General features: G+C 38.8%; 1 protein-coding gene across 2 annotated transcripts in view; it reads right to left on the minus strand.

Annotated features, from left to right (window-relative positions):
* Positions 1-193: 193 nt before the first annotated feature.
* ccdc88c (coiled-coil domain containing 88C) overlaps positions 194-15,032 on the minus strand; it is a 61,893-nt gene continuing 47,054 nt past the window's right edge. For both annotated transcript variants that reach the window (XM_016540964.1, XM_016540963.1), the window contains 9 exons: positions 13,843-14,029; positions 13,524-13,669; positions 12,808-12,897; positions 12,384-12,670; positions 7,974-8,180; positions 5,920-5,994; positions 5,768-5,827; positions 3,865-4,112; positions 194-2,573 (listed from right to left, as the gene is read on the minus strand). In XM_016540964.1, coding sequence (XP_016396450.1) covers positions 1,677-2,573; positions 3,865-4,112; positions 5,768-5,827; positions 5,920-5,994; positions 7,974-8,180; positions 12,384-12,670; positions 12,808-12,897; positions 13,524-13,669; positions 13,843-14,029 — 2,197 coding nt within the window. In that variant the 3' untranslated portion in view covers positions 194-1,676. The remainder of the gene's footprint in view (positions 2,574-3,864; positions 4,113-5,767; positions 5,828-5,919; positions 5,995-7,973; positions 8,181-12,383; positions 12,671-12,807; positions 12,898-13,523; positions 13,670-13,842; positions 14,030-15,032) is intronic.

Below are 15,032 nucleotides of genomic sequence, written 5' to 3' on the forward strand. Positions count from 1 at the left end.
AGATCAAGTGGCATCTCAAGATATGCTGCAACCCCTTTAACCATTCTGGCATAATTATTAATTTTTTTTTAATGATTTTGTATGTTTAATTTTTATGTAAATTTATTCTGAGAGCTAGAAAATCAGTTTTAAACTTTATGCATGTCATAAAAATGAATTTACTCATGTAATTTACTAAAACCAACTCCAGAGATTATTTTAAAAAAGCTTTATTACAAAGAGTTCAGGTTTTGGAAAACAGCTTTCTCTAAACAGGCTTCTATCATTCACAATAAACTTAACATTAAGTGTAAAAGGTTGTTAGGGTATCTACTCCTTGCATCAAACACAATATCTTACAGGCACTGATCTATGTTCATGTGCAGTAGTGTATAAAAACAACTGTTTATCTAAAATCATTTAACCAGTAGTTGTGCACATTCAAACAGGAGACTCTCCTTATATTCACACACCCAGTGTGAATGTTTGATCCAAATATATTTCTATGAAGATACACCATTGCCTTTGGTGATCAGCTCTTGCCTTTGACTTGTGAAAGCCCCTGCAGACCATCAGAAGTTGGAGATGGTGACACGAGATGGCAGAAAAGCACCACTGACAAGGAACAAGGGGTGCTAGGTTGGTGACATGAGTGAGGGATTTCAGGATTCCATGGGCTTTTTTACCTACATACTTCTCTTACGAAAAATAAAATTATAATCAGACTACGTTCTTCCAGTGTTCAACATTATCAGACTTAACCAATCAATCATGCAAAACAAAAAAGCAGTTTTGGAAAAATGAGGCATACACTTGCATACACACACTTCAGAACAACAACACAAACAAGTGTCATTAATTGTCTCAAGGACATTAATAAATAAACCAATAAAAGAACAGTTGTGCAGTGTTATAAAATGAATGTGTTGGAAAAACAAAACTAAACAAACAAAAAAAAAACACCAAACTAAACTTCAATTTCTTATTAGTACTACTTTAAATGCTTGTGTGAAACTTGCCAACATGTCCAGCACTCCAGATTCCCCCTCAAAACCGATTCCCGATACATTCTTCCACCTTATATCACAAGGTAGGTGCTTTCTTATTCTCATGTCCAATGATCTTCTGTCCGTCTCTTTCTGGCTCAGTGTTGCGTGCTTCTGAACGCAGTCTGAGCCAAACCCAGGTCCTACAGCGAATACATGGTCACCCACAAGAAGCAGAAAAGAGCAGATTGTTTGGTATGTCAGCAGGGAGCGAATGAGAGAGAGGCCGCTTCCCGTAATGGGTCCCTATGAGGCTGTCTCGGTGATGGACCTGCAACTGTCCTGCGCCTCCTAAAGATGGATGCAGTCGCTACTCAGTAATTACGCTGGGAGTGGCTCCTAGCACACAGCCCAACGTTTGTTTTCCACATTCAGAATAGAACGTGAACTGGCCTGCCATGGAGCTGCGGAGAGCTGTGGAAATCAATGGCATTCAATTGGATACGAAGGGGGAAAATACATTCAAGTGCCCCATACATTAGTTTTCAGGTCAGTGTGAACATGTGCAAGACCTTCAAATGCAACTGGTGCCTTTGAAGCACCTAGAGAAACTTAAGAGAGGAAGGACATGACCAGTCTCCCAGAGCTGCCTGGGGCTTTTATTTGTTAACAGTGCAGTTTCATACGTGTTTCTTAACCAAGTCTGAGGTTCTACACACAGCCGTACTCATACCAAACAGTCTGAGGGTCATTGTTGGGGTCTGGAGAAGCAGGCTTGCTGGTGGGCTGCTCCTTGGTGGCGTAGCTTAAGTCCGCAGTGTCTGCTTTCTTCAACACAGGCGACTCTGCCTGCCTTTGCTCCCGAGGTTCCTCCTCCAAATCCTTCAGCGCCGATACGGCTCGCACCGGAGACACCATGGCCACCTCACCACGATGGGGGGCTGCTCGGGTTTGAGCAGGTCCAGAACGGACCGCTCCTGCCCTGCTGCTACCGCTCCCAACGTATTCCCGTTCAGCCTGCAGTGACATAGACGAAGAGTGCACTGGAGGCGGACTAGCTAGGGACAACTCATCTCTCGGTGGAGCGAGAGATAGACGGCGGGGGTCCACGGATATGTGCCCTGGGTTTCCAGGCAGCGGCGAAGAACCAGCCAGCCTAGCGGACATCGGTCTTTCTCTGTTGACTACTCCAGACCTCCTCACCACCACTTCGTTTTGGCTGGGAGATTTTGCCTCGTTACGGTAAGCGTCCGGCCCGTTGGAGCAGAGGAGGTCTGCGGAGGCCAGGCTAAATGTACGACTCAGGCTGGTGCTGCTGCCCACACCTCCGCGAGGACTGGACTGCTGCAAAGGTGCAGACCTCAGTCCCGCTCCTCTGTTAGGAAGGGTTTGCGAATGAGAAGGAGGTGTGGAGGTCTCCGTGAGCCGAACGCTCGGTTTGACACTGTGTCCAGGTTTTGGGGCCCGACCATCTAGTTCTGGTGGAGTAGTCTTGATGGTTGGCGTGACATAATTGGTGGGGGTTTTAGCGCCATCTCGCAGAGGGACAGGTCGAGTAGATCTGGTGAAATAATCAGTCATCAGATCCTCTCGACTTCCTGTCTGCACCTGAAAGACATTTAAATCATCATAAATATTTTTGCAAAAAGCATGTGGTTTTAACTGTGCCCCAATTCCAGTATTGGAAAAATTGCCAAACATTTAATTAAAATGTTATGAAAATGGTAACACTTTAGTATAGGGACTAATTCTCACTATTAACTAGTTGCTTATTAGCATGCCTATTATTAACATAGTGGCTAATTATTAGTACTTATAAATCACATATTCTGCATGACCATATTCTACATCTCTAATCCTACTCAATACCTAAACTAAGCAACTTCCTTACTAACTATTAATAAGCAGCAAATTAGGAGTTTATTGAGGCAAAGTCATAGCTAATGGTTTGTTAATAGCGAGAATTGCACCTTAAAATAAAGTGTGACCATGAAAATGTACTAGAAAATATTGCTTCATAATACTTTATATTACTAATAATACTTTATTCCAACAGTGGGGATACAAATTGTTAGATATATGCCTATATTAAACAAAAAAACATTTTATTCTCACTGTTAAAACTAAGGACTAACTGAATAAAGAATTGTTAATTGAATAAAATAACTGCAATTAATGTTGTGACTTAAATATGACAGTAAATAATAATGTGTACATAAATAAAAAAAAATAAGGTGTTAAAAACTATTTAAAAACATTTATATATTTTATAAACTTCGGCAACTCAAAGCAATAATTATTTTTTTTCCACTGACCCCCAAATATTCCTTATTGCTAGAAATCATTGTTTTAAAATGATTTCCCCCCAGATTTGTCAAACTTGAGATTTGTTCATAACCATGGGAATCCTTTGCATGCATTTCTTATAATTTGCGCCATGTCTTACAACAGAAACGCATTGAAATCTACTGTATTTCGGTAAAAGATAGAGATGATGGGGAAGGTCCATCACTCAATGTCTCCATTACGAACATTTCACACAGCACTCAAAGACATTATCTTAATAATCCCCAATTAGCAAACAACAATCCATAGTGCAGGGTCAAACATCAGGCGTAATTTAATTAGGAGTGTAAATGTCTCTACTGATCATGAGTTAAATATTTAAAAAAATCCCATTTGCTATTCTTACTGCATAAATATGCACACATAATCTTGATATGTTAAAAAAGATACAGGATAATTGAACGATGTGAGATTCACCACACATTTTAAAATCCCCTGCAAATGTATGCAAATTCTTCTAGTAATGTGTCATTAATTCTTCAAAAGGTCAAACCATCAAACAAACAAGTCTGCTGAGAAGTACTAAAATGCTGTTAGTATAAAAACAACTTACAGTGGGTGGGGACAGGGCGTTACTCTCATGCAAGAACTCCTCCAGGGTGACCATTTCGCTGCCAGGAGAGGATGGCCGCTGAGAGGTGGGCCGCTGGGAAGAGCGTGAAGCAGACAGGGCATCACAGGGAAGGGTGGAGCTCCGAGGAATCAGAGATGACTGACTGAGACGTGAGCCTTCATGTCCCAGTCCGACAACATCATCACTGGACAGACTGGCAGATCGGCCCTGCAGGCAGTCCAGAGAACCTGGAGGAAGACAGGAAATTAAAACATGAACTGTAAAATTTAAGTGTGTAAGATTTCATAAAAATGTGCACTTTAAAAGATACAGTGGCATGCGAAAGTTTGGGAACCCCTTGCAGAATCTGTGAAAATGTGAATAATTTTAACAAAATAAGAGAGATCATACAAAATGCATGTTATTTTTTATTTAGTACTGTCCTGAGTAAGGTATTTGACATAAAGATGTTTACATTTAGTCCACAAGAAAAAAAAAAATAGCTGAAATTATAAAAATAACCCCATTCAAAAGTTTGGGAACCCTTTGGTTCTTGATACTGTGTGTGGTTACCTGGATGATCTACGACAGTTTTTTTGTTTTGTGATGGTTGTTCATGAGTCCCTTGTTTGTTCTGAACAGTTAAACTGAGCACTGTTCTTCAGAAAAATCCTCCATGTCCTGCAGATTCTTCAGTTTTCCAGCATCTTTTGCATATTTGAACCACTGCCTCCGTGGCGTGCTCCGCAGTTGTTTTTATGTTTTTGTTAGTTTGTCCTGTCTTTAGTTATATCCCTGCAATCAGTTTCACCAGAGACGAATTGCTGGACATTCGGCAGTACACACCACCCGATATTTCACCGGGTTTCGACTATTCTGATGTTTTGCTGGACATTGTTGTCAGGGGAGCTGCTCGTGAAGCTAAGACAGCGCGGATTCAGAATGCCGTTGCCTAGCATCCATCTGGCGAAAAACCGTCTCAAAGGTCATTATAAGGGTATTCTCACATAGTCAGACCGTTGACTAAATGGCAAAAGGACTGGCCCATATCTTTTTCTGGTCAAAAAACACCCACTTAGAGAGAAAGACAGCATGTAAAGTTGCTATCCAATTATATGACTTTTTATGTTCCATTTGTAGTGATTGGTTAATCTGAAATATACCCTGGAGTTTGGTTTTGGTAAGATTTTTTTTTATCTTTTTGAAAGAAGTCTGTTATGCTCACCAAGGCTGCCTTTATTTGCTAAATACAAATAGAACAGTAGCATTTTGTGAAATATTAGTACAATTTAAAATAACTGTTTTCCATTTTAATATACGTTTAGAATGTAATTTAATCCTGTGATACAAAGCTGAATTTTCAGCATCATTACTCCAGTCTTCAGTGTCACATGATCCTTCAGAAATCATTCTAATATGCCAATCTGTTGCTCGAGAAACATTTCTTATTATCAAAACTGAACACAGCAGTGCTTTTTAATATGTTAGTGGAAACCATGATACAGTTTTTCAGGATTCTTTGATGATTACACGCATCCTTGATGATTAATTTCTTTATAAATAAAAATCTTACTGAGCCCAAACTTTTGAACAGCAGTATTATACCACAATATAGACCAACATAAAAAAAACAATTTCACTGGCTTAAATAATGAATATTTTGACTATTTAAATAATTTAATTATTTATGATAAAATAATGCTTGCTCAAGAATAGAGCTGCCTCTGCAAATTAATTTCTGCAAATATTCTTGTAAAGACATTTGTTTAACTCTGAGAAACAATTACTGTCTCAATAGTACTTGAGAGAGAGAGTGTGTGGGGGTGGCAGTTTCCATAGCTGGCTAATGAAGTGGCTATGCATGCATATGTAATAGACCACACACACACACACACACACACACCTTTGGAGCTGACAGGGGAATTGCTGCTGGAGGTGAATTCAGCAGAGCTGGGCCGGTGGCCTATAGAGGGGGGCACATATCACATATAAGCGCATAAAGAAATAAAGCGAGGCTGTCGAGGCAACATGTATTGATTTAGTTAATTCTCTTACCTGTGTTTCCATGGACACCGCTCCCAAAGCCAGCATCTGGGGAATGATGGTGCAAGTCTTCCTCGGAGACCAATCCTGCAAATAAGAGTGTCGCCCAACAATGAGGCACTGAATATATATCAGTATATACACAGCAGTCTTAGTTCATCCCTCTTTCAACATTTCATAAAGACATTTGATTAATTAGTACCACTAATTATTATTATCATTATCTTTATTTCACACAATTCAGTTTCCCTTTTAAAGATGCTCTCCTAAGGACAGTGTCATTATGGGACACGATGGGCCTTTGGCTACTGCGGTCTTCCTGTGTGCGTCTGTTCGAACATGACTGCTTGTTTACGCAGTGCAGTGGATATCTGAGAAAGCTTGAAGCACTTGAAAATAAACATTCATTTAGAACGAACGCTTTGTTATTATGCTGACAGGGACTTGATGAAATGAGCTTCGGGCTTTTTGGCTGGGAGGTGAGAGTCACTGAGAGGGTCAGTGGTGTTTAAAGCTGAATCCCTTAGTGTACATGGTGGTACATTACACATTATAAGTAGAAAGGTTGAGTGAGTAGGTAGGGCCATTAACTGTGAACACCCACCATAATTTAACCTTATGACTAGAAATCGGTTTAAAAACTTGGCTAGCGTGATGCCGCTTTAAGCTCTATCCATGGCCTGCTATTGATTACCAAAGGAAAATTATTTCCACTCATCCCTCAAATTGAAAAATGAATGATTTTTATAGTAATACAACTGCAACTCCCAAAGCAGACATCTAGCTAGAAAGATAGTCCCATTTCAAAAGCATGATTTACTGAAGACAGCTTTACGGCTCTTAAATAACAAACTTTTTTACTGAAGAATCCAGAGTTTGAAAACAAAATAATAAACTTCGAATTTTTTAAGCTTTTGTTGTATAATGTACATTTCTGTTCAAATTTGGGGCCAGTAAGTCTTTAAGAATTTAAAAGCTTTATTCAGCAGGGATGTATTCAAATGATTAAAAGTGACAGTGAAGGCATTAATAAACTAACAAAATACTATATTTCATACTACATTTTGAAGGATCATGTGACACTGAAGACTGGAGTCAGGGGCGTAGCCATCATTTCAGAAGTGAGGGGGACAGAATTGTTTATCCTGTCTCTTTGAATTTAAATATATATTTATTCACACCGGCTCTTGAAAACCTCTATGCGAACACACTTGCCCGAAAAAGTGCGGGGGACGAATTTACGTGATATTAAAAGTGGGGGGGACACGTCCCCCGCCTCAGCTTTGCCATCACAGGAATAAAATTGAATTTGAAAATATAATTAATTAGAAAAAAGTTATTTTAAATTGTAATAATATTTCCCAATCAATATGCTTTTGCTGAGCAAATATCAACTGATCAATATAATATAAATACATTTAAGAGACTTGTGTAAAAAAACATTGGCAAAATTCTTACCAACTGCAAACTATTGAACAGTAGCATATAACTGTATGCTGTATGTATATATGCTAAGTATATTAGTCTAAATGTGTTGTATATTTCAAAATTGATTGAAATCTTCCTTTTGAAATGGGACTATTTTCAGCTTACAGCAACAGAGTCAAAATGGGAAGTTTACCCATAAATGAATGTTCTATCAACCTTTTTTCTCCCTCACGTCATTCCAAATGACATTCTTTATTCTGCTGAACATGACAAAAATTTTATTGTGAAAAATGTTTCAGTGTTTTTTTGTCCATACAATCAACGTAAATGAGTCCAATGCTATTTTGGATCCCCACTGACTTTCATAGTATAGACAAAAACAAAGTCATACAGGTTTAGAACAACATAAAGGGTGAGAAAATTTGAATATTCATTTTTGGGTTAACTATCCCTTATAACCCAAAATATTCCTTTATTAGTGAAAACAAAGTCTGCTGCAATTTCAATACAATACAACACAAACCGATCAATCATAAAGTGCCTCTAAGGATGAGTAAATTTACTAGCGAACATGGTCTGTCATTTGAGGCTCAAGGCTGCTGACATGTAGTCTACTAAACGACATAATTAAGCGTTACCCTTTGGCCTGCGTCCCGGCCGCATGCTGGAGGACGACGTGTAGCCTGGTGCATTGTGGGAGTTGCGGCTCAGTGGAGTTGAACAGGTGGCTCCTGGCTCTCGGCCCCGCCACCGGATCAGTTCTTCGTACCCGTTCATGCTCTCACTACCGCCCCCTACTGAACGATAGCCCTCTCTGCCTCTGGACCCTCCACTGTCGTTCAACACTTCAAAAAAAAATCAAGAGAAAAGGTCCGTGTCTGTGAGTGCATACAGAGCATGTGCAGTGCAAGCGCTGCTGCTGGGCTCCAGTGATGCTGTGGGCAGCTGCGTAAGAGAAGGTGTTGGGTCAAAAGCACAAGCATGTGTTAGTAAAATGAATCAACTCCAAAAAACACTTAAGCAGGACACCGGTGACAGTTTTAGACAGTCAAAGGAACATTCCAGGTTCAATACAAGTCAAGCTGTATCAGCAGCATCTGTGACTCATACTCATGGTTTCCGTTATACTCCTACACTGGACATTTATGGGGCATGCAAAAATGTGAGATGCAAAGTTGTCAAAATCGTCTTATATTTAACATCCAAAAGTCACTGGACTTATAGGCTTTACATTGTCATGCAAGAGTTGAAAGATTGTACAACAACTTGAATGACAAGGTTGGCGAGTGATTCTATCATATCTTCTTAGGAATAGTTCACCCAAAAATGAAAATTTTATCATCATTTACTCACCCTTATGTTTTTCCAAACCTGTATGAATTTTGTTCTACTGAAAACAAAAGGTATTTTGAAGGGTGCTGGGTACTAAACAGTTTCTGGTCTCTACTGAATAGTATTTTTTTTCCCAATTATGGAAGCCAGTTACTACCAGTTTTGGTTACCAACATTCTTCAAAATATCTTCTTTTGTGTTCAAACCTCATACAACATTAGGGTGAGTAAATTATGACAGAATTTTCTCTTTTTTTTGCGTGATCTATCCGTTTAAGTCTTTTGGCAATACTTTCGACATACAGCCAGAAGTGCCCATATCAACATACATACGGGCGCAATCTCTTGCCCCACAGACACAGACATTACTGTAAACATGAACTTTGTTTGCTTTTACAAATTGAGTAACAAATAATATTCATTTTTTAATGAACTGACATCATGCCACAGATGCCATCGACAGAGTTTAACTTGTCTTGAACCTGAAACATTCCTTTAAGCTTGACTGCTGTGGACAAACTAAAACACCAGCTGGAACTCTGGTGCTCCACGAGATTCTCTTTATTAGAGTCATGCTGAAAACGATCCCTCACATGATTTTTAAAAGGAAAAGGTAGTTACTATATCTGCCTGAAAAATCATCAAGAGTAGTTCTACATAATTTTGGGGCTTTTAACGACTTTAAATGACATGAATATGAAGGGAAATGTTGCAAGCCAGACTCAAACATGCATTGTCTGTATTAACATCATGACTCGATGTACCAGAGTACATTTACATTGAGCAATAGCAGACCAGTTCTTCTTTTTTTGCTCAATGTATGAAAGTGCATGTGCATAATTTTTTGAGGTCTTACAATTGCTAGGACACATTTCTCAATACTTGGGTCACTTTTTCTAAACTTGACACAGTTCTCCACACCAACTTTCAGCTTGGCACAGCAGTTATTTACACATTCACTAAGCACTAAAACTACCAAAACACTTCTCTCAAATCATCTCATTCTTCCATAACTAGCAAATATAATTCAATATACATCACTGTTTTAGTACTGTAGAAATATAGCAAACTGCTGTCTTTTTCAGTTTTGCATTCTGTCGGGTTTTGAACTTAGGTTTAAAAAAAAATTTGTAAGCATGTGCAAAAATTGGTCTGTCTTCACTGTGTGAAGAGTTTTGTGAATGACCTACTGATGTGTCCTAGTGTATCCGTACCACATCTCAGTGTGTCAGAGTGCATGTGCTAAGAATTCATGTCTGACTGAATTCTCTTTTTCTTTTAATGACAGAAATGAGAAGGGGAAAAGTCACAAGATAAACTTAACATATGTGAGCATCATAACTCAATGTGTCAGAGAGCCTTCATAATTGTTGAGCCTTTTTCCACTTTTGATGACAAAAATGAGATGGGAAATGCCAGACGCAAACAAGCAATGTGTGTATGCGCCCCACATCTCAACGTGCTAACTGCTAGGCTTTTCTGCATCTTTTTTAAAACATATAATACAAAACTTAGATGGGGAGATACAAAAATAGTCCACGTACAAAAATTCAAGTTGTGAACATCCGTTTCACATCAAAAATAAGTTCACAGAATGTGTAGGCGTTGTGACGCACAAATCTTATCACACTTGTAACAATACCTTCAGAACTTTCTTAACTTAAAAATGATGCAATATCTTCATGCAAATCCAAATATTTTATTCTTATTAAAGCAGCTGGACAATTAAGATACCTCGTGCTGTCTTAAGAATGGTGATTATGGGACACATCCCCACCCCCAGGAATGGATTCATGTGCCCTACATAAAAAGGCTAAGGTATAAATCAATGCATCTCAGCCGAGTTTATCTCATTTGCAAATGAACCCCCTAAACATAAATTGGACAGTCGCATGCACATAACGCACAGTGGACGTACAGAGAGAATTGTTAAAGATGCAAAACACACATGGACACTGGTTGCTGGATGTAAGTAAAATATTGCAGAGCAAACCTTAAGCAATGCACGTTCACAAGCCACAGCATAAATCTATCTTTCAACTAGAGGTATCTGATGAAGTTGTCGCCTCCGTCTGCCTTCCTCCTTCAATTTCTCTCTGTATGCATGCACTTAATTGAATTACTATTGACTGCAGGCAGCAACTGTGGTCACCTCAGCCCACCTTATTCAGTGTGAGCAATATCACACACACATTTCTCATGGCAAGCGCAAAGCTGGCTGCATTTCGCTCTGTTTAATACACATTACTTACTGCAGGGTTGCATTCAGAGTCCCACAGCCCAGTCCCAGAGCCCCCCAGAGCATTTATATGAGTTGCAAGGTGTGTGTTGTGCGCATGTATGTGTGTTTCTATTTTGATTTAGCACTGTGAGCCTGTGGTGGTGAATCTATTTCTGAGTGTTTTTTCTTTAGCGTTTAGCTCAGAGTGTTCATTGGCTAGCTAGTAAGTGTAGCTTGATGTTTAAAAAAAAAAAAATACATAAAATAATGAATAATGGTATATGGGATGAGTAATGATGAGGTAAGCAGCTGTTATGGCTATTGTGATGATGATGGAAAGGATGAAGTGTTAGAAATGGCCGATATGCGGAAAGGGCTCGGCGGGGGAGCGGGGAACGATGTTGTCAGATGAGGACCAGAAGCGTAGGCGTCTGGTGATGGATCGTCGAGAGGGCGGCGGCGTCCCCTGAACGCGCATTTTCTCCTGGCTCTTGCTCCTGAGAAAGCGGAAACGCTTCGCTGCTGGTGGGGCTGGAGTGTGTGAGGGTTAATGTACAGACAGATACACAGACAAGGAGAGAGATGGGTCAGTGGAAGAGAAGAAAATTTGATGGTTCAGAGATTAAAAAATGGTTACATTTATGATTCATGAAGAATGAAGCCCCCGAAGTTCCCTTTGAAGACTATTTTGGCCATGCAATATGCCATGACACTTGGGAAAGTATTAGTGCTTGGAAAGCTGAGAAATGATAGACTGAAATTGGAAATTTACAATGGGATTAGTTCATTGAGTGGACGTCAGGAAGAAAAAGAGGTTGTAATTATAGTAACCCTGGAAAAAAGAGTTGCATGGCGCCCCCTACTGGAAAAGACAGATAGCTGAAGCACAATAAAGCTAGTATACACCAACTAAAACTTTTTTAGTGCAGACCTGAGGATGTTCAATTGGTGTGAAAGCTGTTTTCTGAACTCATTTGGGAGCCAAGACTCCAAAGTCACTTAAAAATGGGCGTCTATAATATGATTCACATGGACTCTAGTGCAATTCACAATCAGTACTACAGCAATTTGGCCTAATTTACCATCACTTTCCCTATTGTTGATGCCACTTAAATATTATAGTATAATTTCCAAGTCAAAAATAATGCAGTTGAGATTTAAAGGGATAGTTCACGCAAAAAGGCTGTCATCATTTACTTATCCTCATGCCATTCCAAACCTGTTTGACTTTCTTTCATCTGTGGAACATAAAAGAAGATATTTTGAAGAATGTTGGTAACCAAAAAGTTTTGGTACCACTGTCTTCCATTTTATAAGAGGGGAAAAAAAGACATTTCTTGAAATATCTTCTCTTATGTTCCACAGACAAGGAGAGTAAAATAACAGAATTGTCATTTTTTTTATTCAACTATTCCTTTAAATAATATTGGGATGGAATCAATCATTGTGTTACTTCATGTGAGGGCTCAGTTCAGCCCTGTGACAGCAGCACTCACCTCGGCCGTTGAGGGCGGGTGAAAGTGTTGGGGACTGTACATGATTCTCCTCTGCAGAGTGATTGTTCATGGAGTCCAGACTGAGACGTGACTGTCTGGGGGGCAGCGGTGGAGGGGGAAGGGGTGTTGCGCTCTCGGGACAGTCCATACATGTGGGGATCTCCGGCAGAGGGATGTCTGGAGCGCTTCGGATTCTCTCGCGTGGAGCGTCAGTTCGTTCTCGTTGACTATCTTTCTTAGGTTTGATGAATTTCGCTATTGCTTTGGCTCCAGCCCAATGCCGGCTCCTGTGTTAGAGAAAAAAATTTCACAAAATATTCTCTTTGAATTAAAAGTTCATAGTAAAAAAGTTAAACTTGACAAATAGGCCTAGAAGTACAGTCTATTCAGTCTTGATCAGTTTAGATTCCACAGATGGACTCACTTTTTAGGAGTCGGGTCGTAGAACTTATACTGGTCCATGATCTTCTCCTCTAATTTCTCCTTCTGTCGCCGTAAAGAATTCAGCTTATCACTGTAAAAGAAAACCATACAAATTAAAAGCATGGCATTAGGGCATTTTGACCACAAGTTTCTTGATTAGTTTCCCGACAGGTTTTCTTAGATACCCCCACACCTCAATCAAGTACTCCAGATAATAAATATATTAATTTGAAGTAGTTTTGAGACAGAATTAACCACAGATTTTTTTTTCCCCATTCTATGATATATATCTGAGTGAAACAGACAATCGAATAGGCTGGGGACTTGTTTCTATGTAGCAGTTGTTGACTGGATGAAGGCAGATATGATTGTGCCAATCGTAAGAACGGTCCAGTTATGACATTGATGAAACAGTATGAGGTCAAAAAAAAAAAAAGTAAAAAAGTATATGGTCAAAAATGTAGGAAAAATAAAATAAACAAACATACCTGCACATGTAATACTTACATGCATTTAGAAAATAGACCCAAAATTAAACTGAAATCTCAAAAGTATGACTTTCATCACAAAGAGCTATTTTAATCAACTAATATTTTCATTTGTAATTTCTGTTTTATAGCTTCAACAAAGCAAGATCATACATTTTACTAGGATCATATACCTAGTACCGGGGTTAGAAATCATTGATTAAAAATGATATGATGACACACTGCTCACATGTATTGTTTCTGTTCTTCATGGTAAAGTTCTTTGCTCTCCATGGTTCTCTCCAACAGGGTCTGATTTTGTTGGCTGAGCATCTGGATCTGACTGAGAAGATGATGGTTTTCCTCTTCCAAGTTTCCTTTCAAACGGTTTAGCAGCTAAATTAAGAGAAAGAAAGATATCTTAGCACTAGCTGCTAAAAATAATCAATTTCAAGGCCTGGGATCAATATCTAGTCTCGTCTGTGATGGTATAATACATCACAGGCATAATAGTCTTGGGTTCTTCCGAAGAAGCAGATTGTGTATCTAGTTTATAAGGTCTCTCTCACCTCACAGTGGTTGTCCAGTTTGGTCATTGAGATGTCCAGGCCCTGATGCTGCTCTTTCAGTTGGTCGTAACGCGCCTGCCAGCGATTCAGTTCCAGCTGGGACTCATTCAGAGAGGTTTTCAGTTCTTTGGTCTGCAGTTGCAGGCTGTCATACTCCTGCCTCAGCTGCATGTGCGGCTGTGTCAGTCTGGAGGTACATAATCAGAGGCTTAGATAGTATCATTTTATGTATTTAATATATTATAACATTTGACCTCAATTGTATGTGTTGCTTATTTTACCTAAATAATATGTTTAAAATACAAAGGGTACAACGGGGCTAAAGGCACACCTTAATTTGAGAGCTTTCTGACCCTGCATAGACAGCAACGCAACTACCACGTTCAAGGCCCAGAAATGTAGTTAGGACATCATTAAAATAGTTTTCTTTGCACATAAAAAGTATTCTCGTAGCTTAAATTACGGTTGAACCACTGATGTCACATGGACTATTTTAACTACGTCCTTACTACCTTTCTGAGCATTGAACGTGTCAGTTCCCTTGCTGTCTATAGAGGGTCGGAAAGCTCTCGGATTTCATCAAAAATATCTTAGTGTTCTGAATATGAACGAAGGTCTTACGGGTTTGGAACGACATGAGGGTGAGTAATTAATGACAGAATTTTTGGGTGAACTAACCCTTTAAGAAAAAGGTGCTTTTCACTACTCCCATAGATGCATAATTGTAGATTTTTATTTTTTTATTGAACATTGATGGAGCAACAGATTTTGTGTGAAAATAAACCATAAATGGGGTTTGTTTCACTTAAAAATATTACAAATGTATGAGGTGGCAAGGTGGGCCTTTTACACCACACAAGAGATAAAATTTATACAAATACTTCAGCTAATGTATTATGTTTTGTATAATACATGCTGAAAACAATCACTTTAGCAAAGTTTGTACTATTTTCTCTTTACTTTTATAAATAAAATAAAATATTTTTGTTCAATCAATATACTGTCATTATAATATGGTCATTTTGAAAATGACTAACAATCATTTAAATAAAACAGTAAAGATTCTAAAGGTGCTGAAGAAGATCTCAATTTAATATAGCTTCACAGTATTAATATACATCAGATATTTCATTTTATGATATGATATATATATATATATTTTTTTTTTTTTTCTTTTCTTTTTTTTTAAA

The sequence above is a fragment of the Sinocyclocheilus rhinocerous genome, unplaced genomic scaffold (genome assembly GCF_001515625.1).
Source record: "Sinocyclocheilus rhinocerous isolate Xijiao unplaced genomic scaffold, SAMN03320098_v1.1 scaffold1419, whole genome shotgun sequence".
NCBI classification, from domain to species: domain Eukaryota; kingdom Metazoa; phylum Chordata; class Actinopteri; order Cypriniformes; family Cyprinidae; genus Sinocyclocheilus; species Sinocyclocheilus rhinocerous.